Consider the following 24088-nt stretch of genomic DNA (forward strand, 5'->3'; position numbering starts at 1 on the left):
TAGTCGTTTTGAGTAACAATGACAGAAGTATTTATCTTCATGATCTCTACTATATGGTGTGATAATTCTAATATTTATGGAGACCAAAATGTGACTCAGTCTGGCAAAACCGGCCTTATCACCCACAACAGCAGGTTTGATTAGATGGCTGTGTATGGCTGTACAACTCCATGGTGTTGGAAAGACTAGTACTGTTCATTTACTTTCATTTTAACCAGGTTAGAGCCCCTGAATGGCCCATAACTTAATCTTATTCATCCCTTCGCCTTCCTCTTCCATTTTCTTTCATTAACCCCTTGCCCTCCTACCACCCCCGCCACCACCCATTGTAATGCTTGCCTGATACAGCCGAACCACAGTCAACCTCAGTAACAAAAGTATCTAAAATGGCAGGAAACTTGATTGTTGGCTACTTGTTCACTGGATGGTATTAAAGGTAAGGAATTGGTGGAAAAGGTGTGAAAATTTTATACATGTAACTAAAGCCATTGGCAAGCTACAACACTTTGAAAACTTAAAACTGACGTACTTCAATACTTGTAAATAGGCAATAAGCCCGGTTTTGTCAGACCAGGTCACAAATGCTGATGATTTTTAATTGATACATATATAGTTCTTAACCATGCAATGAAACAGTACATAAGTGCACAATCATGAAATTAATAGTACATATGTATACAAAATAAATGCACATTATATTGTATCTTTTTAGTGCATTACCATAAAGCACACTGCAGTATTCCTTACCACTTGAGGAATTGTCACTTTTGCTCCTTTAAATTGGCTGGTACTTGTTTGCATCTCTAACTGGGTGGTCTGTAAGTAAGGTACATATGTGCATATTTATGTGAGCACATAATCATGGTACAGCTCAAGGACAACTTCATACCAGCAATACAATAACACATATTTTAGTGACATTATACATGAAGTTTTAGCAACATAATCCAAGCATGTTGTAACACAATACCTGCTAAGAATACCCTGTGTGTTAACCTGTGGCATTTACACCCATGAGGGGATACCCCATAGTATGCTCCTCTTCAGCACAATAACTACCCATATCTGATTGTCTCTGTAACTCTTCTCTTCTGACTTGCCTATTACTAGTTGCTTGAGTAGAATCTACTCTACACAATCTAGATGTAATACTGGTGACAGAATATGGTTTGTCAACTAGATATGCTTCTTCCAATCTTCCTATAATAGTTTCCCTATCTAGTACAATGGGTTTTTGAGTTCAAATGATCAGGGGCATCTTAAAAACCTTCTTACCAACCCACAACTCATCAGGGAAGTCATGCAACCTTTTTTCATAAGGTCATTAGTAAGAGACAACACACCAGTCTGTATTGTGTTCGCAGTAACATTGTAGCTCGTGCCAAGTTGTAATGTTTGTTGTAGAGTAACACAAAACATTGATTCCTGTTTAGTTTCAGCCTTGCTGTTTACTGGTGATACTAGTGTGCCACACATGTGTGTTTCAGTGAATCCTAAACTGGTCAAGGAATTTGTGCCCAAAGTAACACTATAGTTTCTTGCCTATTCCTGCCATATTATCCCGACAGAGCTGAGCACATAGCAAGGAATTAGCTCACTCGCTCCTGTTTCCTCTGCCTCAATTAGCAGTAATACTAGAGCCATTGCTCCTTGGACCGTCCTTGTCTCTCTTGAATCATTGACAAAATTTCCTTTCTTGCCAATGTCACTTGGATTCCCTGGTTCAATCATCCTCCAGCTGGCACACCTCCAACTATCATGTCTACCTTGCATGTTGGCCCCATTGTACTCACCTTACACTTCCCAGTAGAAGCATCCACATCACAAAACCATGGATCTACAAGGAAATTAACAGTTTCTATGTTCACCCCATCACTAGACCTTCTGGGCAAAAAACGTCTCTGCCAAGTGGCCCCTATGATGGCTAATAGTCAGTGAATCATACAGAATATGGTCTAACTTGTCTGGACCTCTCAGACATATCATATACTTCCATGACTCACAAAGGTCACACTACATGGCCTTATCATCTTCTTTCACCTCTTCCTTACAACTTGAGCACTGTAACGCCATTATCCTCAGTCTCTTCTTCTTCCACGAAGTCTTCAACTAGGATATCTCTGTTTCACCCTATCTTGGTAGGACCTCCAAAGTTGTAAGGCACTCCCTGTGACTTACCACCTTGCTATGCATGCTAGACTGTCACTATGTTTAATGAGTGACTTGACAATAAAACAATCTATTTTTTAAAAACAAAAACTGTCTCTCACGAGTCTACTTAGTTCTAGACTAGCTGCCACGTGATCATCACTCCCAGATACTCTTGTAACTGGAGAACGTCTGGACTCTACAACTCCCCCCTTCCTATCTAGTTGATCCCTGGGCGAAACCACTTGGTTGTATTGTGCTGGTGGGCAGACTACTTGTCCTCTTCTGGTGACTGTGACATTAGCAGTTTGTTGCTGTTCGTAACTCACTAATGTTTGATTTGTGGAACTTGACTTAGATCTCTTCCTGATTTGTTTCCTCCTTCTGGCTCTACCATCATTGATAGCAATATTTTATGTCTCAAAAAACATTCCCAAACTCCATTCGTGACCAGATTTTACAAAATCGATCAAAATAGCAAAATCAAACCAACACTGCTAGTGAACAGCTACACTATCGTACTACTAGTTTTGACCCTCAGTACTACTGAAACTACCCAAGGTTGGTTTTAACAGGCACCTTTTCTGGGTGGTGTGGAGAGCTCGAATGACGGTTTCAGGCCTAGTGAAGGGCCTAGCTTGGTAAGAATTAGTGGTTTACTGGTGGATGGCCTGATATTGCTGGCCAAACAATTTTCTGTAGATTTTGTGCATATCAGCCACTAAGAAGTCAGCACAGCTCTGTAATCTTATTTTTGGACTTTAATCATCCATTTTGAAGTCTATCTCTTGCCTACCCTACCACCCCCCCAACCTCCCCTTTGTGAGCACTCATGATCCTACTTCACTCATCATACTGCTCAGATTTTTTATCTTATATGGCAGGAAATTCTACAAGCAGCTACAAGTACTGGAAGTAATCTAAAAGGCAATAGATTGATACATACATCTCTTGTGTAACTTTCAAATGCGTGCTTGCTATCCATGACAAGTTATGCTAACTTGCATTCTTTAAAACCATTTATGTTGAAACTTCTAATGTGATATTTCAGTCACATTATGGTCAGTCATTAGTCTGCTTCAAAAAATAAACTTTAACAACCAGAATATCTAGTTGGTAAAGCAGACACACCTGGCTAAATGATGGTGAATGTTTACAGGATTTGCACAAAATTTGGTGCTGAAGTTTGCATTCAGTCCTTTTCAAGTGCGGAAATTTAAGCACAATTACATACTGCATTTGTGCTTCATAGCATGTTTTTAAAGGCCTTTTCACACTACAGTTGAATGGGTATCAAAACTGGATCAAACAATTTCACTCCTGAGCTGGATTGACTGCAATCTACATTCAATCCGGCTTCATGTCAATCCATCTCCAGAGGTGAATTGACCAGACTTGATGTGCATTAGCTCCATTAGCAAGGGGGCACCGTACAGTCTCCAGATATCTCACGCAAAGCATGGCTGTTGCGCCAAGACTAAATCAACGGCATACCTAGTGTTATACTTGGCTTGTGGAAGCGATGAGAGTGAGTGTCGAAGGAATAGCATACCCTTCAGTTCTCAAATCATCGTTCCTGGTACAGATTTGCTCCCAAGCTTCTTGGCACCCAACGCTGTACTTATAAACATTGCTTGCTGCAAATAATTTTCTGACTCCAGTGGAATACGAAGAAGGTAGTAGACTGATGCCATTTAATTTTTCGTTATGTAATCACGTAATCAATTACATGTTATGAAAGCAAATTGAATTCAATTGCTGTACACATAGTGTGAAATGGATTGATGCACATTCGATCCACTTTCAGTCTGACCACAACTGGATCAACATTCAATGTGCACTAAGTGTGAAAAGGCCTTTAGAAAAAGAGCAAAAAGGAAAAACCGAAGAAAAAACTAGAAATCTTAAATGGCTTAGGAAAATTCCTTCATAATTTGGTATGTAGACTGCCCTACCAGGTAGACAACTTCAGTAAATTTCCTTTATTCAGGTAAGGAATTGTGTTTTATTCTTTCTGTCAATATATGCAGTGTGGCATGCTGGTTTTCTTGTTCTGCATAACACACTGCCATGTGCCAGACATAATACGCAACTATATGTATTATACAGGTAACAAAATTCCCACATACTTGTATGTTATACAAATAATACATTACACCCAGTAATGATATTGGCATTTTGTAAGGACTTGATGTTACATTTACTGTATGATTCTTCTGTAAAGGCATTAAACATTATTTGTGAAAATGCAAAACAGCAGTGCTTAGGGATCTAGGAAATATCCCTGAAGAACTTTTGAGAATATTGATAAGGTTAAAAAGGATTAGCAATTATTTAATCATATTGGAGTGATTTATGAACATAATTGGAATGACATATCAAATTAAGTCTAATAAATCAGTCATCTACTCTAGTACAACAGTCAGTAGAATAATCTTGTTTCAAAGTAACAGTGAATAAGCATCCTGCCAACCAATTGTAATAACTAGCTTTCCACTCTAATAGATCATTTTACTGCCCCTAAATTTAGCTAATCATTATTATAAGTTAGAATAATAAACACATTATCATCAAAATAGGAATAAAAACACAAGAACATTTTTGGAAAATTCTAATAATACAATATTAGGAAATATTTCAGCATAATTGCCTGACTATAGCAGTGATTTAGGGGAGTTGGAGATTCCTACTAAACAATACTGCTGCATTATATAAGTATGCTTGTGAAATGAAGTCCATGTGCATTTCAATGTTGTTTTCTAGTATATTATTATCATCAAGAGTAAATAATGGAGAAGAGAGTGTCGAACTGCTAGTATAGGTTATCAAAAATGGCCGTGGCCAGTATTCTGGCTTTGATACTTGTGTTTTCTGGCTTTGTCAGTAATTCTTCATTATATAGTTAGGTAAAAACGTGACAGCACTTAACACATCCAGAACAGAAAAGTAAAAAGTGAATAATAGATACTCCAAGTTGACATATTCACTGTGCATAGGATGAAAGTTTCATGAAGAAGATCTGGAAAAGCAGTCTGTCAAATCATCTATGGGTGCTGCTTCTGGTGATGTCAAAACCCAAGAAGAATTTCTGAAGGAACTATGTGATGGTCTGCATGTGGAACTTCCATGTCCAGTGGCACAATGTATGGCGCAAGTATGACGGCTATTCCTGTTATGCTGATTGCACAAACAACTCTTTGTCATCATCATCCATATGGCTTAGTTCCATGTATGATACAAGGTTTGAGTGTGGAAAAGGAGACAGTTGAAAGTTACAATGTTTTATGCAACATGAACAGAAAAACACCAAGCACAAGTTTTGTCCAGGTACTGAGATGAACCGCTACATGACTGAATATGCTGTACTATGAATTTATTCACTTCCACATCAATAGTGTGAGACTATCAGGATTTCTTTTTCAAAGAGTTGATTCAGAGAGGTGTAATCTGTATTTTTGCCCATAATGTAAGTAGAGTTGAAAGGGAGTCCAATGATGCACTGTGCTATTCTTGTAAACCCTGAATTAGTAAATAATCTAGAAAATCAAAAGAGAAGAACAGCAGCAGAAACACCAATATCAGTAAAGAAAGTATCTACTAAGTTTGTCAAGGTCTCCGAAAAGTAAGATTGCTCACACAGTTTGTAGTCAGTAGAAACAATGGGTCCACTTCATTCAATTGTCTAAGTAAGCTTTCCTTCTCTTTCTTGCTGAGATTTTTATGTGTCCGCTTCTTAGATGTTACAGAGCCTACACCTTTATCTTCCTTTACTTGAGGCAGTCCCTTCCTACATGGCCAACTCTTGAGCCTTTGGTTCTTTGCTGTTTGCTTAATTCTTTTGGTAGTTAATTCTCTGTCCTGAGATTTCCACAAGGCCATTTACCTGGCTTCTCTCTACATGCCATAGAGTTCTGATCACCTGGAAATATCTGCATTATAATTAAATTTTGTCAGGTGCTTTGCACTTGGCACTATGCAGCATAATCATGCTTGGTTAATGCATTATCTAGCAGGTTTATTGAAGCCAAAGGACTCTACGTGATCATTTTTTTGATAGCCTACGTATATGGGAGTTTAATCAAGACACACAGTAGTGTGTCGTGCGGCCCAAGAAGCCGGCGCGTAACACCCGTGAGTATAATGACAGGAAGAAAGAAAATGCAAATTTTGCACCTCCGTAGCTCTGTGCTGCCTTGATGAAACAAGACGATTTTTGCTGTGGACACTCCCTCCAACTACAGTACTCCACATTCCAAATTTGAGTGAAATCGCTTTAAGCATCCCCAAGATATGCGACTTCAAAAATTAGCTTAGTTTCTTCGTTATTTTTCTCTTCTTATTTTTCTTCCTCTTTTTGCACACTTACAAAAACCGCTATAAAACGCGAACGCAATATCCGATTGGCTTGAAATTTGGCACACAGAAGGGGGGGGGGGGGGTATAAAGGCGCATCTCTGTACCAACTTTGGCTGGAATACGATAAACAGGCAAAGAGTTATTAGCGATTATTCATGAACAATAACACCAAAATGTTGTCACGCCTACAGGGTAAACCACGTATGGGAAGAAGCTGAAAATCGGTGGGTGAATAGGTTAACTATTGAACCTCAAACCTTTTGTGGTTTGAAAGAAATCGAGCTAAAAACCAGGAAAATAGAACGACAAAACTAACAGTATGTAACAGTTATGCAATCGAGATTAACTAATAAAAAAACGACTACTTTCCACGCCCACCAGGTAAACCGCTTGGGGTAATGCTTTGCAATTCGCTGTACAGATGGAGTAATCATCTTAGAAAGGATCTTCAATGGTGTAGAAGATTCAGACTTGAAGCCACAGAGTTATAACACGAAATCAAACTTGATGTAGCAAGTGCGAGATCGAGATACTGCAATAGAGCAGTCACCCTATTAGAGCAGTCACCCTGAAAAGAATTCAACAGATCAGCTAGAAACTAGTAACCTGTATAGAGATAAGCTACAAACAAGTCACCTTGTAGAGAGATCATCTAGAAGAAGCTACCTTGTAGGGAGTTCAACTACGTAGTTCAGCTAGAAGAACTCACCTTGTAGAGAGTTCAGCTGCAAAGAAACCACCATGTAGAGAGTTCAACTACAAACAAATCGCCCTGTAGAGGAATCAGCTAGAAGAAATTACCCTGTACAGAGTTCAGCTACAAATAAACCATCATGTAGAGAGTTCAGCTGCAAACAAATTACCCTGTAGAAAGGTCAGCTAGAAGAAGTCACCTTGTAGAGAATTCAGCTACTAATCAGTGACCCTGTAGAGACATCAGCTAGAAGAAGTTACCTTGTAGAGAGTTCAGTTACAAACAAATCATCCTGTAGAGAGATCAGCTAGAAGAAGTTATCTTGTAGATAGTTCAGTTACAAACAATTCACCCTGTAGAGAGATCAGCTAGAAGGACTCACCTTGTGGAGTGTTCAGTTACAAAGAAACCACCATGTAGAGTTCTGTAATAAATATATGCATTATATATATATATATATAATTTGTACATTTATTGATTAAATCAGAAATACTTAAAGTATTCATCTGTTTCATCTTTTCTTCTTCCTGTGATAAAGAAAAAAAGATAGGTTAAAAAAGCCCCAAAGCTGGCATATGGCCAGTTTTGGGGTATATAAATACAAAAAGAAGTGAAATCTAATCCAAAACAGCCAAGCTGTAAAAAAAGAGTGCGGCCCTCAAAAAGGCTATGGTGAAAAAAGATGTGAAATCCAAGGTGGTGGCCAAGAAATGGCTATGATGGTAGGTTAATGGTAAAATTTTTCATAACGACAATTCAGGTGAATTTTGTGCCAAGACCAAGCGGCACCAAAATTCACCTGAATTGTTGTTATTAAAATATTTACCATTAACTTACCATCACAGCCATTTCTTGGCCGCCACCTTGGATTTCACATCTTTTTTCACCATAGCCTTTTTGTGGGCCGCACTCTATTTTTATAGCTTGGCTGTTTTGGATTAGATACTATTTTCTCCATTAATTACACACAGTCTTTACTATTCCTCACCACTGTAGGAGTTGTTATCTTTGCTCCTTTAAATTGGCTGGCTAAGTTTTGTGTCTCCAACTGAGTTTTCTGCTGGTAATTAAGATAAATATTGTTGTAACATGAGTAAGTAATACACCTGATATGTATACATATGTATATACTTAATATATCCGCATAAGCATTAAGGGTCACTGGCAAAAGGGCTTAAAGGAGGACATACAAAGCTGAGGGTAAACACAATTAATTCCATGGGTGTACATGTTACAGCTAAAAATATCAAGACACACTATTGTGTGTTGTATGGCCAAGTACAGCCGTGTGACAGGAACTTGTGTAATTTACAAGAATCAAGAAAATGCCATTTTCATGCATCTGCAGAAACTAGGCACCTCCTTTTCAAATTTTAGCTGAATCTTCCCATCCATCCTTGAAACATGCGTATATACCCGAGTTTTTTTATTGGTTACCTCAAATTGTCCATCTCATACTACATACCTTGGAGACACTGAACTTGCCACAATAACAACTCACAGTGATCTAGAAATCATGGTCATGTTAAATTTATCCTGATCTGCACATTATGAATTCTTAGTAAACCTTAAAAAAGTTTCTATCTTATTTGTAAACAATTCAAAGTTTTCCTAGCCTTCTAATTCATGCCAAGAAAATATTTTTTCACTTGTAAGATCCACGGTAATTTACTGTTCACAAGTTTGACACCTCTAATTTTTAATTGCTATTGAAAATCTTCAAAGAAGAGTGACTAAATATTCTTAATAATTACATAACTGAATACAAAGAATGTCTTCTTAACCTCAATATGTTACCAATTTGTTTTTATGACATTTATTTTTTGATCAACTCCTTGAAAAATCCTACTGTAGCTTTTATTATTATACACTAATTAGTGGTAGCTCCAGATCATTATCTCACAACAAATTAATGACTGCCTTCTCTCCATAATGATTTTTTTCAGAAGATTACCCCTTGATCTATCCCTCTGATCTTTTTCTTCCAATCAATGTGATTAAAAACTAAGGTAGGAATGTTTTATGGCATCATTTTTATTTAATTATGATTTAGATATCCTTGTATACACTTAGCATTGTTTTTGTCCTTGCACTAATTGTTGGAATTAATTTAGCTGATCTTATTTACATGCACACATAATAATGTATTAATTATATTGGGCAACTGGCTCTGTTTGCCAGTAGACATGCAAAATGTCACAGTAATTGTGACTGTCTCTGGGAAAACCAGTCTTATCGCCCATTTAACCCTTAAACCCACATAATCCAGAAAACTGGATTTGATTAAAAAAAATGAATTGAAAATGCAGAATACTTTTGCCAGTTTACATAGGCGGTTACAAACAAGTATATCTCCCGAATTGTTTATCTGATCACTTCGAAAAACAGATTTTATTACTTGGCAAAGAGTAAGCTATCTGCCTGTATATAAACTTTCAGCATACATACAAGAAACCCACCCACTACGACACGCTGAATCATTCTGCGTCCTTCCATGTTCGTATCATCATTGTGTTCATCTGACAGTGATGATATCACATGATATCTATATATCAACTGAATTGTCATCACGTGAGAAGTAATATGACACCAAGCAAAAGGCGATACAACAAAGTACAGCTGAGTTATGGTCTTTTGTACATCGTTATGTGAAGAAGGAAGATGGAGGGATAGTTTTTTAAGGGTCATTCCATGTCAAATCAACAAGAAATTTAGGGTCACCTCTCGGATTTTGATGGAACTTGGAGTGTTTGTAGTACCTGTGGTGCTTATCACTCATGCAACTTTTTAGCTCCATACACCACATAGTTTCTGATTTATGACCACAAATACTTTGAATATTTCATGAAGAATTAATCCATCTCAAGTTACAAAGTCAACTGTAACTTCACACTGCGTACATATTTTTAAATACAAGTTTCACTGATGGCAGACTGTTGATCGACCTTTCTAGTGATCCCTAAATTATGGGATATCTGCTTAATTATGGTTCAAAAATACTTAATTGAAAACTTTTATCCTTTATATTTCAAAAAAGGCAGTTTGAAATTCTTCGAATTCTTTTGTGAAAAATCATTGGGTCATGGTCTACATTTGATTAAATTTTTTGTGGTGGGACCACAATGGGCTCAAAAGATATAATGAATTGTTGTGGTATGCAGTGGAATTTTGTAGTCTAATATTGCTGTATGGGAGTGTACACCTCCAATAACCACTCACAACAAGGCCATGCCAAGTTGTCTTACAGAGTGAAGGTGTCTAGGTACAGTGCAACCTGTATTAGTGACCACCTGTATTGAAAGACCATTTATGTGAAGCAGTTAATTTATACTTCTCTAATTGGATATCAATGTGTAACACCAAAGCATCAACCCTTTCTAGCAAACCAAAAACGGTCCTTATTGGAAGGTGGACTTTAAATGAGATCACCATGTATCCATAAACATGTGAATGTGGTACCATCTCTTCAGAAATAACCTTATTTATTAAGTCTAATCCTTGCACTTACATATGTAGTCCCACCCTACACAATTCAAGTTATGTACATGGTTGCATAAGTACAACAGACCTCCTCAAAAAGGATACCCTGGCTGTTGATAGCCATTCATAATCTCACTTTATTAAAGTACGTACATCTGGACCCAAGAGGTCTGTGGTTTCTCAAAAATGAACACTTTATCAATGGTCCAGGGAATAGAAGAGTCACACTGCATGCAGTAGATGCATTACTTGTACCAAGAGTTATTTTATATTATGAACACCTCAATGTGTGATTTATAGTACTGCAATTACTAATGGTTTTTCAAAGTATTTCGCATTTACGCTTTGAAGATCAGTAAAAGCAATTGTTAAATGCACATGAAATTGTGGTCAACATGTTTACCTATTGTGTGAGTGTTAAAGAATTTTTGTCTTGATCTTCAAATTGGTCACAAATATATAAATTAATTTCACATACTAAGGTACAAATAATGCATATATATGGTAAAAACCCTGCATTCCTAGGACCATAATAAAGTGCTCATATTACAGAGGCCACAAGAAGTACCCCTGTATCTTGGTTCAAAGGTATGTGCACTACTAGAGTTGGAGTATAAACAGACGTCCTGGTTATCAAGGTGTGCAGGTATCCTTTTTGAGGAGTTCTGTTATACGTACATAACCATGCAGCCACATACACAACCTAAATAGAGTTAAGTTCACTACAGTGGGGATTCAACTTAATAAAGAAGATATTTCTGAAGAGATGGTACAACATTCACATGATATGTTTATGCAGGGGTGGATCCAGGGGGGGTTCAAAGGGTTCCATGGAACCCTCCTTTTGAAAGAGCCTCTCTTACTCGAGATACTCTAACAGAGCAGTCACAGTATTCTTAAGAGGAGCAGTGTAGCAAGCTATGAATGTTATAATTAGGGAAAGATAGTTGGTGAGGGAATCTATGATGAAGGCAGCTATTGTCAGTTGGTGTCAGTTGGTGATGACTTTTTTGTTTTGGTATTTGACTTACAGCTAGGCTGAAGTTGTAATTCTAGAGTGGAACCCCCCCCCTGTTATAAAGTCTGGATCTGCCTACGTTTTGGACACATGATCAGATTTGTAATTTAAAGTCAACCTGTCTAATAAGGACCATCTTTGATTTGCTAGAAAGGGTTGATGTGCTATGGTGCTATATATTAATGTCCAATTTAAGCATAAATCAATTGCAACACATAAGTGGTCTTTCAATACAGGTGGTCACTAATACAGGTTGCACTGTACCTAGACACCTTCACTCTGTAAGACAACTTGGCATGGCCTTGGTGAGTGGTTATTGGAGGTTTACACTCCCATACAGCAATAATAGACTACAAAATTCCACTGCATACCACAACATAATTCATTTTATCTCTTGAGCCCATTGTGGTTCCACCATAAAATGTTATCAAACATAGACCATGACCCAATCATTATTCACAAAAAAATTTGAAGAATTTCAAACAGCCTTTTTTGAAATATAAAGATTTAAAGTTTTCAATAAAGTATTTTTGAACCATAATCACATAGTGATTTAGTTTGCCATACATTAGTCTCAATAGTAGGAGTGCAATTAATCCCAAATCGCATGGCCTTGTTTCTGTAATTGCACTGTAAAGTAGCCAATAAAATAGTGGAATAACAGAAGCCTATTAAGTGCAACAACAAATGATGTAATACAAAGAAGAATGATGCAATCACCTGGTAGAAGTTAATGGCCACATAGAAGTGTACTACAAACCATGAAGGGTGGTCACTATGTGATTAATAGGCAATCACACACATTTTCGTGCAATTATGGAATAATTGTACTTGTAACGGCCAAAATTGCACTCAAATGTGTGTGATTACCTATACTAATTAAGTAGATGCCCTGTAAATTAGAGATCGCTGGAAAGGTCGATCAACAGTCTTCCATCAGTAAAACTTGTGTTTAAAAATATTTACACAGTGTGAAGTTACAGTAGATTATGTAACTAGAGATCGACCAATTTTTCATGAAATAATCAAAATATTTGTGGTCATAAATCAGAAACCATGTGGTGCATGGAGCTAAAAATTTGCATGAGTGATAAGCACCACAGGTACTACAAACACACCAAGTTTTGTCAAAATCTGAGAGGTGACCCTAAATTCCTTGTTGATTTGACATGGAATGACCCTTAACTCTTTCAAAGTATCTATGGGTTGGACAGACCCAACAAAGTATGAGACCATTCAAGCCAAAATTTAATGGTGAGTAAGATGGTGTGTTGCTTTTACCTTGTAGAGAATTCAGCTACAAAGAAATTATCAAGTTGAAAGTTCAGCTACAAACAAGTCACCCTGTAGAGAGATCAGCTAGAAGAAGTTACCTTGTAAAGACTTCAGTTACAAAGAAACCATCATGTAGAGAGTTCAGCTACAAACACATGACCCTGTCGAGAGATCAGCTACAAACAAGTCACCCTGTAGAGATATCAGCTAGATACTAGTTACCTTATAGGGATCAGCTACAAACAAATCACCCTGTATCACTATGTAGAGAGTTCAGCGTCACTGTGAAAAGAGTTCAGTTATAAACAATGGGAGTTTCAGCTACAGTTCAGTTATGTTTAAGAAGTCACCTTATTACCTACAGTATGATTATCTTTCATTGTTAAATATACAAATATTTTTAATCAGACAAAAAACTGTACACAACATTTCTTCTTTTGTTCCACAACTCCTGTAGAAAAGAAAAAAACAAGTTAGAAGGAAGCGCCAAAGCCAGTTAATGGCCAGCTTTGTGGCTTGCAATACAAAAAGAAGTGATATCTAAACTAAAACAGCCAAGCTGTAAAAAAAAGAGTGCGGCCCCCAAAAAGGCCAGGATGAAAAAAGATGTGAAATCCAAGGTGGTGACCAAGAAATGGCTGTGATGGTAGGTTAACCCTTTATTACCGAAGTTTTTTTATAAAACCGCAAGTGTGAAAACTTTTATGGCTTGTGTGAAATGTGGGCGATACGAGTGGACCCCACCCATTAATTAACCCATCAAGCTATATACCGTTTGATAGCCAACTCTCTCTTCTACCAACACAGCTAGAATACTTACAGATCACACACACAACTCACGCGCTATGAAGCGAAGAAAGCGTATCTTCTCCGTATCGCCATGGCATTGAAAGATGGGCGCCGCCATCTTACTAATCAACGCGATGACATCACACTATTTATTTTTAGAATCCTTATCACGTGGGGAATGGAGTAACTCCAACTAAAGCCTCCTAGTAGCAGGGAGAAGGCGAACATGGAGTTTTAAACAGGTATTATTGTTTTGTATACGCTATTTTATATTGCCAAGTGCCATAACTTGCCCATGCTTCTTCCTATCGCCGAACGGTAAACTTCATTAAAAACGCCCGGTCCTTCTGAGCAGTTTGGTAGCAATTTCAGCTTCGTAGCCCCTAGGAAAAAGGAGTTATGGCTCCGTTTATAAAGGGCACTCGTTATGGCAATATATTAGCCATTCGATAATAAAGGGTTAATGGCAAAAATTTTAATTACGACAATTCAGGTGAATTTGGTGCCAAATCCTAGGGAAGGAGGCAATGTAAATTTACTTGAATTGTCATAATTAAAATTTTTGCCATTAACCTACCATCACAGCCATTTCTTGGCTGCCACCTTGGATTTCACATCTTTCTTCATCCTGGCCTTTTTGGGGGCAGCTATCTTTTTTTATAGCTTGGCTGTTTTGGTTTAGATCAAGACACACGGTAGTGTGTTGTGCGGCCCAAGAAGCCGGCGCGCAACACCCGTGAGTATATTGACAGGAAGAAAGAAAATGCAATTTTTGCACCTCTGTAGCTCTGTGCTTCCTTGACGAAACAAGACGATTTTTGCTGTGGACACTCCCTCCAACTTCAGTACTCCACATTCCAAGTTTGAGCGAAAGCGCTTCACGCGTTCCCGAGATATGCGACTTCAAAAATTGGCTTAGTTTCTTCGTTTTTTTTCTTCTTATTTTTCTTCCTCTTGTCGCACACTTACAAAAACTGCTATAAAACGCGAACGCCATATCTGATTGCCTTGAAAATTGGCACACAGAAGGGGGATATAAAGGCACATCTCGGAACCAACTATGGCTGGAATACGATAAACAGGCAAAGAGTTATGAGCAATTATTCACGAAAAATAACACCAATATGTTGTCACACCTACAGGGTAAACCGCGTATGGGAAGAAGCTAAAAATCGGTGGGTGAATAGGTTAACTATTAAACCTCAAACCTTTTGTGGTTTGAAAGAAATCAAGCTAAAAACCAGGAAGATACAACGAAAAAACCAACAGTGTGTAACAATTATGCAATCGAGATTAGCTAATAAAAAAACGACTGCTTGCCACGCCTACCAGATAAACCGCTTGGAGTAATGCTTTGAATATCGTTGTACAGATGGAGTAATCATCTTAGAAAGGCTCATCAATAGTGTAGAAGAATCAGACTTAAAGCCACGGAGTTATAACACTAAATCCAACTTGGTGTAGTAAGTGCGAGATAGAGATACTCTAATAGAGCAGTCAACCTAATAGAGCAGTCACCCTGAAGAAAATTCAAGAGATCAGCTAGAAACAAGTAACCTGTATAGAGATCAGCTAGAAACAAGTCAAACTGCAGAGAGATCAGCTACAAACAATTCACCCTGTAGAGAGATCATCTAGAAGAAGTTACCTTATAGGGAGTTCATGCAACTCTGGAAAGAGATAGTTCAGTTAGAAGAAATCACCTTGTAGATTGTAGAGTTCAGCTATAAAGAAACCACCATGTAGAGAGTTCAGCTACAAACAAATCGCCCTGTAGAGAGATCCATAGAAGAAGTTACCTTGCAGAGAGTTCAGCTACAAAGAAAGATTAAGAAACCATTATGTAGAGAGTTCAGCTACAAACAAATCTCCCTGTAGAGAGATCAGCAAGAAGAAGTTATCTTGTAGAGAGTTCAGCTACAAAGAAACCATCATGTAGAGAGTTCAGCTACAAACAAATCACCTGTAGAGAGTTCAGCTACAAACAAATCTCCCTGTAGAGAGATCAGCTAGAAGAAGTTTACTTGTAGAGAGTTCAGCTTCAAACAAATCACCCTCTAGAAAGATCAGCTAGAAGAAGTCACCTTGTAGTGAGTTCAGTTACAAAGAAACCACCATGTAGAGAGCTCAGCTACAAACTAGTGACCTTGTAGAGACATCAGCTAGAAGAAGTTGCCTTGTAGAGAGTTCAGCTACAAAGAAACCATTCTGTAAAGAGCTAAGCTGCAAACAAATCACCTGTACAGAATTCAGCTACAAACAAATCACCCTCTAGAAAGATCAGCTAGAAGAAGTTACCTTGTAGAGAGTTCAGTTACAAAGAAACCACGATGTAGAGAATTTAGCTACAAACTAGTGACCCTGTAAAGACATCAGCTAGAAGAAGTTACCTTGCAGAGAGTTCAGCTACAAAGAAACCATTCTGTAAAGAGCTCAGCTGCAAACAAATCACCTATACAGAATTCAGCTACAAACAAATCACCCTGTAGAGAGATCAGCTAGAAGAAGTTATCTTGTAAATAGTTCAGCTACAAACAAATCACCCTGTAGAGAGATCAGCTAGAACAAGTTACCTTGTAGAAAGTTCAGCTACAAAGAAACTATCATTTAGAGAGTTCAGCTTCAAACAAATCACCTGTAGAGAGTTCGGCTACAAACAAATCGCCCTGTAGAAAGATCAGCTAGAAGAAGTCACCTTGTAGAAAGTTCAGTTACAAAGAAACCACCATGTAGAGAGTTCAGCTACAAACTAGTGACCTTGTAGAGACATCAGCTAGAAAAGTTACCTTGTAGAGAGTCCAGCTACAAAGAAACCATTCTGTAAAGAGCTCAGCTGCAAACAAATCACTTGCACAGAATTTAGCTACAAACAAATCACCCTGTAGAGAGATCAGCTAGAATAAGTTACCTTGTAGAGAGTTAAGCTACAAAGAAACCATAATTTAGAGAGTTCAGCTTCAAACAAATCACCTGTAGAGAGTTCAGCTACAAACAAATTGCCCTGTAGAAAGATCAGCTAGAAGAAGTCACCTTGTAGAAAGTTCAGTTACAAGGAAACCACCATGTAGAGAGTTCAGCTACAAACTTGTGACCTTGTAGAGACATCAGCTAGAAAAGTTACCTTGTAGAGAGTTCAGGTACAAAGAAACCACCATGTAGAGAGTTCAGCTGCAAAGAAATCACCCTGTAGAAAATTCAGCCACAAACAAATTGCCCTGAAGAAAGATCAGTTAGAAGAAGTTACCTTATAGAGAGTTTAGCTACAAAGAAACCATTCTGTAAAGAGTTCAGCTGCAAACAAATCACCTGTACAGAATTCAGCTACAAACAAATCACCCTGTAGAGAGATCAGCTAGAAGAAGTTACCTTGTAGATCGTTCAGCTACAAACAATTCACCTGTAGAGAGAGCATCTAGAAGAAGTCACCTTGTAGACTGTTCAGTTACAAAGAAACCACCATGGAGATTTCTGTAATCAATATATGTATTATATATGTAATTTGTACATTTACTGATAAAATATTTAAAGTACATCTACTTCATCTTTTCTTCTTCCTGTGGTAAAGAAAAAAAAGATAGGCTAAAAAATCCCCAAAGCCGGCCATAGGCCGGCTTTGGGGTATACAAATACAAAAAGAAGTGAAATCTAATCCAAAACAGCCAAGCTGTAAAAAAAAGTGTGCGGCCCTCAAAAAGGCTATGGTGAAAAAAGATGTGAAATCCAAGGTGGCGGCCAAGAAATGGCTGTGATGGTAGGTTAATGGTAAAAATTTTAATAACGACAATTCAGGTGAATTTTGTGCCAAGACCAAGCAACACCAAAATTCACCTGAATTGTCGTTATTAAATTTTTTACCATTAACCTACCATCACAGCCATTTCTTGGCCGCCACCTTGGATTTCACATCTTTTTTCACCATAGCCTTTTTGAGGGCCGCACACATTTTTTACAGCTTGGCTGTTTTGGATTAGATACTATATTACTGCAGTACTATATATTACTTCAGTACTATATTACTACATGCAGTGCACACCAGCCATAAAATTGTTTTGTCCATGTGCATGGACATGAAAAAATTTCTGAAACTAGGGGGGCAAAAAATTGAAAATTTAAAAAGTAGAATAGGGATCAAAGTTGTGATTCTGAAAAAAAAAAACTGTGTAAACAAGAAGTAATAGGGATGGTGATTCACAATACTACTTAATGCATCGATACAAGCCAAGCAGCTTGATTTGTGTACATTGAATTTAAGATTCCTATTTCAGCTTGAAAAGTCAAAACAGGAATCTTAAATTCAATGTACACAAATCAAGCTGCTTGGTTTGCATTGATGTATTGAGCAGTATTGTGTATCCCCATCCCTATTACTTCTTGTTTATGCAGTTTTTTTTTCACAATCACAACTTTGATCCGTATTCTACTTATTTAAATTTACAATTTTTTGCTCCCCTAGTTTATACTCTTGGTAGTAATAATTGTGTCTATTTCGAGCTTTGTAAAAAAAATGCTGATATATTGGCGTATGCGGGTTTAAGGGTTAAAGTCATTGGCTGCTCTATTAGAATATCTCATCATTCCATAATCTACATATAGTACAGTGTGGTGAAACCAGTTAGTTATGCCACTGGAAATATTTATGGGTGCCTAAGCATCCATGGCACCCATGCTTCCTACGCCCCTGTGTTTCTAGCTGATCTCTGTACAGGGTGATTTTTCTTTTTTTTAGCTGGTCTCTCTACAGGGTGATTTATTTCTAGCTGATCTCTGTACAGGGTGATTTGTTTCTCTTTTCTAGCTAATATCTCTACAGGGTAATTGTTTCTAGCTGATCTCTCTAACTCTCTACAGGGTGATTCATTTTTAGCTGATCTTTCTACATGGTGAATTGTTTCTAGCTAATCTCTTTAGAGGGTGACTTGTTTCTAGCTGATCAGAGTGATTAATTTTGTTTCCAGCTGATCTTTCTATAAGGTGACTGGTTTCTAGCTGATTTCTCTATAGGGTAACTTTTTTCAAGCTGATCTTTCTACTTGGTGATTTGTTTCTAACTGATCTGTCTACAGAGTGATTTGCATCTAACTGATCTTTCTACAGGGCGATTTGTTTCTAGCTGAACTCTTTACAGGGTAACTTGTTTCTAACTGATCTCTCTAAACAGTGATTCATTTTTAGGTGATCTCTCTACAGGATGACCTGTTTCTAGCTGATCTCTCTACAAGGTGATTTGTTTCTAACTGATCTGTCTACAGAGTGATTTGTTTCTAACTGATCTTTCTACAGGGCGATTTGTTTCTAGCTGAACTCTTTACAGGGTAACTTGTTTCTAACTGATCTCTCTACACAGTGATTCATTTTTAGGTGATCTCTCTACAGGATGACCTGTTTCTAGCTGATCTCTCTACAGGGTGATTTGTTTCTAACTGATCTGTCTACAGAGTGATTTGCTTCTAGCTGATCTTTCTACAGGGCAGTTTGTTTCTAGCTGAACTCTTCACAGGGTAACTTGTTTCTAACTTATCTCTCTACACAGCGATTTGTTTTTAGGTGATCTCTCTACAGGCAGGGGCGTAGCCAGACTTTTGGTGATGCCAGGGCCTAGCTGTAAGCTAAAGACAAGTGGAATGTCCTTGGGGGAAGGCCTGGGTGCTTCCCCCTACACCACATCTGAACGAAAATGATGCATACACAAAATGTTCCCTTAGGTAGTAACATTAAAAGGTACTGTTTGTGTATCTAGCTAGCTAAACCTACACACTGTTGTTTATGCAGCTTATAGAACTATAAACCTATACTAACTTAATCTTCACTTCCAGAAAGCCAACTTCAAATTTTCTAGCACACGTGGACACTCAAGATTGAGTAGCTTATTGGCAATACTTCCTTCCGGGTATACATTTTGTCAGTCGGCCCTCCTGTTGATGGTCAGTAACTTTAGACTTGGCTTGTACTTCAATGTATTCGAGACATTACGTGCTCGCAACATGTGACAAATAAACAAACCATTCATCAGATAAATGGACATCAACTATTCACAGCTTGCGCTTACCTGACACATGTATAACACGACCACTCAAGTTTATTGCAGCTACTGCCTAGTAATATGTCTAGATCTGCCTCAACCAATCAACGCCCTTTTGCCATTTCCACCATGCATCACATGCGCAACTGATCATGTGATGCAATAGATCTCGATGATTTACAATAGTTCAGCATTAATGCAATGTGACCCTCAAGAGTAGTACAGAGGAGCACTAGTATGCAAGTAGCTACCAGAGAGCTCCAGGGCTGTAAGATTTAATGTGAATTTAAATATTCTGCCTCTGAAAGGGAGGGTTCATCCGAATCCCCTCCCCCCCCCCCTTCCTGGCTATGCCCTTGATCTCCCCTCTACCAACTACATCTCCTTATTTATAACTACATACGTAGCTTGCTACACTGCTTCTCTGAATACTGAGACTAATTTGGATCTGACTGCTCTATTAGAGTATCTCGAATTATTGATGCCCAGGCCTGGGCCTGGGTGGCCCGGGTTCTGGCTAAGCCCCTGTCTACAGGATTACCTGTTTCTAGCTGATCTCTCTACAGGGTGATTTGTTTACTGGTCTCTCTAAAGGGTGATTTGTTTCTAACTGACTGATCTCTCTACAGGGTGAAGCTGATCTTTCTAAAGGTGACTTGTTTCTATGATTGGAAATGGTGTGCTTCAGCGAACTCTGGAGTAAAAATCTAGAGCTACCAATGAAATGAGGACTTGTAAACGAGTTGAAGGAATGACAAAGATAAAGCCATTTAATTGTTTTTCAAACTACAGGTAAGAGAGTTATCAGCAATACAAGCTTTATACTACTTACTTTCTTTCTCTTTAGTCAACAAAACGTTACAACTGAATACTACATGTAGCTACACTGGTTTTTTTTCTACCTGCAGAAGGTGTTGTTGTGGGTTTAGGAATACTTTGTCCCTACTATTGGGTATGGGAGGCTAGATTTTGTGGGTACTATTTTGTTGACACTACATAGCTGTGACAGTTGTGGGTTGCCCATAGGGAAAGCCTGTCTCTGCAGAGCTATCCCGACTCCAGTCTACCTTAGACTATGGTGAATGTCCAACAAAGTGTACTACTGTTGCTGCTAGGATGGTTGTGTGTAGACGCATTAAAAATAGCCAAAAATGAGTTGTTTTCATGATGTGAACACATTTGCAAACATGCACCTAGGAAGGCGAAGGTTAATATAAATGCCTGGTTTGTGTAGGAACCTTTCCTTCAGGGTACCAAAAGCATCGAAATGATAAAGCCATAAGATTACCAAAACAAAATAACAAACATTGTAACATTTATTTTGCAATATTAAGAAGTATCCATGTACGTACTATTTCTGTTATATATCAAGACACACGGTAATGTGTCGTGCAGCCCAAGAAGCCAGCGCGCCACACCGTGAGTATAGTAACAGGAAGTAAGCAAACGTGTTTTCACACCTTTGTAGCTCCGTGATCCCTTATCCGATTGAAACCAAATTTGCTACACAAATGCTGGCAAGATAGGGGAGTCCACATTCCAAATTTGAAGAAAATTGCTTTAGCCATTTCTGAGATACAAGTGACCAAAGTTTGGGTTTTTTTTCTTCATTTTTTCTTCTACTTCTTTTCGCATACTACGCAACATCCGCCATAAAACATGAATGCGCGCTCCAATCGGACTGACGTTTGGCACACGTAGAAGGCTCATTAAGACGAATCTCAGTACCACGTTTGGTAGGAATCCGATGAACATTCACAGAGTTATGACCGGTTATGTGCGTAAAATAAGATCGAAGGTCTGTCACGCCCAAAGGGTAAACCCCTTGAAGGAATGAGCTGAAAATTGCTATGTAGATGGAGTAACTATTGTAGGAGTGCCTTTTTGTGATTTAAAAGGAATCCAGTTAAAGGCCGTCGAGATATGACACAAAACCCAACCTGTGTCACAATTACACAATCGATTTTTATGAATAAAATATTATAAGTTTTCATGCCTACCAGGCAAACCGCTTAGAGCAATGAGCTGAAAATCGGTGTATAGCTGGAATAATTATCATAGAAAGTCCTTACAGTAGTACAGAAGAATCGGATTCCAAAGCCAACTACGTGTAGCAAATGCGAGATCAAGATAATCTAATAGAACAGTCACCCTAATAGAGCATTCAGCTACGTTTATAATTTACTCCATTATAGAATTATATTACATTGCAAGTTATTCTGTAGGGAGTTCAGCTACAAACAGTTAATCTTATAGACAATTCAACTACAAGCAAGTCACCGTATAGACAGTTCAGCTACAAATATGTTGCTATAGAGATTCAGAACATTATAAGTCACACTGAAGTGAGTTCAGCTATAAACAAATCATACACCCTGTAGAGAGTTCAGCTACAACAAGTCACTCCGTAGAGAATTTAGCTACAAACAAGTCACTGTGTAGAGAATTCAGCTACAAAAAAGCTACTGAGTAGAGAGTTCATCTAGATCAAGATACTTTATACAATGTTCAGCTACAAGTACGTCACTCTGTAGAGAGTTCAGCTACAAAAAGTCACTCTGTAATACAAACAAGTCACCGTGTAGCTGGAGAGTTCAGCAACCAATCAAAAAAACCACCCAGTAAAGAGTTCAGCTATACAAAGAAGTTATCACTCTATAGAGAGATCAGCTAGAAACAAGTCATCCAGTAGAGAGATCAGCTAGAAGACATCACCTTATAGAGAGTTCAGTTACAAAGAAACCACCATGTAGAGAGTTCAGCTGCTAACAAATCACTCCACAGATAGTTCAGCTGCAAGCAATTCACCCTGCAGAGAGATCAGCTAGAAAAAGTCATCCTGTAGAGAGATCAGCTAGAAGGATCACCTTACAGAGAGTTCAGCTGCAAACAAATCACCCCGTAGAGAGATCAGCTAGAAGGAGTTACCTTGTAGGGAATTCAGCTACAAAGAAACCATCATATAAAGAGTTCAGCTGCAAACAAATCACTCTGTAGAGAGTTCAACTGCGAACAGATCACCCTGTAGAGAGATCAGCTAAAAGAAGTCACCTTGTAGAGAATTCAGCTACAAACAAACCACCATGTAGAGATTTCAGCTGCAAACAAATCATCTGCAGAGAGCTCAGCCAGAAACAAGTTCACCCTGTAGAGAGATCAGCTAGAAACAAGTCACCCTGTAGAGAGATCAGCTACAAAGAAACCATCCTGTAAAGAGTTCACTTACAAACAGATAACTTATAGAGAGTTCAGCTAGAAATAAGTCACCGTGTAGAGAGATCAGCTAGGAACAAATCATCCAGAGATCAGCTGCAAACAAATCACCCTGTAGAGGGATCAGCTAGAAACAAATCATATTGTTGAGAGTTCAGTTGCAAGTAAACCACCCTATAGAGAGTTCAGCTAGAACAAGTCACCTTGTAGAGAGTTCAGTTACAAAGAAACCACCATGTGGAGAGTTCAGCTGCAAACAAATTACCCTGTAGAGAGTTCAACTAGAAACAAATCATCCTGTAGAGAGTTCAGCTAGAAACAAATCACCCTGAAAAGAGTTCAGCTACAAACAATGAGAGTTTCAGCTACAGTTCAGTTATGTCTTATTAACTACAGTATGTGATAATCATCATTCAATGTTAAATATACAAATATTTAATCAGACACATGCCATATACACACAATTACTTCCTTTGTTCCACAATTCCTGCAGTGAAGAAGAAAACAAGTTAATAGGAAGCACCAAAGCCAGTTTATGGCCAGCTTTGTGGCTTGCAATACAAAAAGAAGTGATATTTAAACCAAACAGCCGGATTAGGCACCAAATTCACCTGAATTGTCATAATTAAAATTTTTACCATTAACCTACCATCACAGCCATTTCTTGGCCGCCACCTTGGATTTCACATCTTTTTTCACCTTGGCCTTTTTGAGGGCCGCACTCTTGTTTTACAGCTTGGCTGTTTTGGGTTAGATACAATACATACATATATGTCAGCATTTATACAGTACCCTTTGAGCTAGGGGAAGGAGGTTAGAAAAAAGAGTACTCTTTGTATGCTCACAAAAATGCTGAAAATGGTGGACGACCCTTTAGGCATGTGCATCCAACAAAATAACTGTCAGAAGTTACCACACTTGGCATGCTCTCTTTACTTTCTTGACTGTGTGATTTACTATCGTTAGCATATGTACAAATGTATAATCCGCACATAGTGATTGTGAATCACAAAACTGATGACCTACACACTAAAGGTTTTATCAGGGATTGGTACTTAATATAAAATTTATACAGTGGAACCTCACCACAATAAAT

The 24088-nt window shown here is 38.1% G+C and overlaps 1 protein-coding gene across 3 annotated transcripts in view; it reads right to left on the reverse strand.

Moving 5' to 3' along the window:
* Positions 1 to 24088, reverse strand: part of LOC136245648 (uncharacterized) — an 88202-nt gene that overhangs the window by 19383 nt on the left and 44731 nt on the right. The window contains exons 3-4 of one of the 3 annotated variants that reach the window (XM_066037145.1): positions 8187 to 8255; positions 748 to 816 (exon numbers count right to left, since the gene is read on the reverse strand). In XM_066037145.1, coding sequence (XP_065893217.1) covers positions 748 to 816; positions 8187 to 8255 — 138 coding nt within the window. Of the gene's footprint in view, positions 1 to 747; positions 817 to 8186; positions 8259 to 24088 lie in introns of all 3 variants that reach the window. The other 2 variants (XM_066037144.1, XM_066037147.1) reach the window with 2 other exon arrangements.

The sequence above is a fragment of the Dysidea avara genome, chromosome 15, assembly GCF_963678975.1.
Source record: "Dysidea avara chromosome 15, odDysAvar1.4, whole genome shotgun sequence".
Classification (NCBI taxonomy): domain Eukaryota; kingdom Metazoa; phylum Porifera; class Demospongiae; order Dictyoceratida; family Dysideidae; genus Dysidea; species Dysidea avara.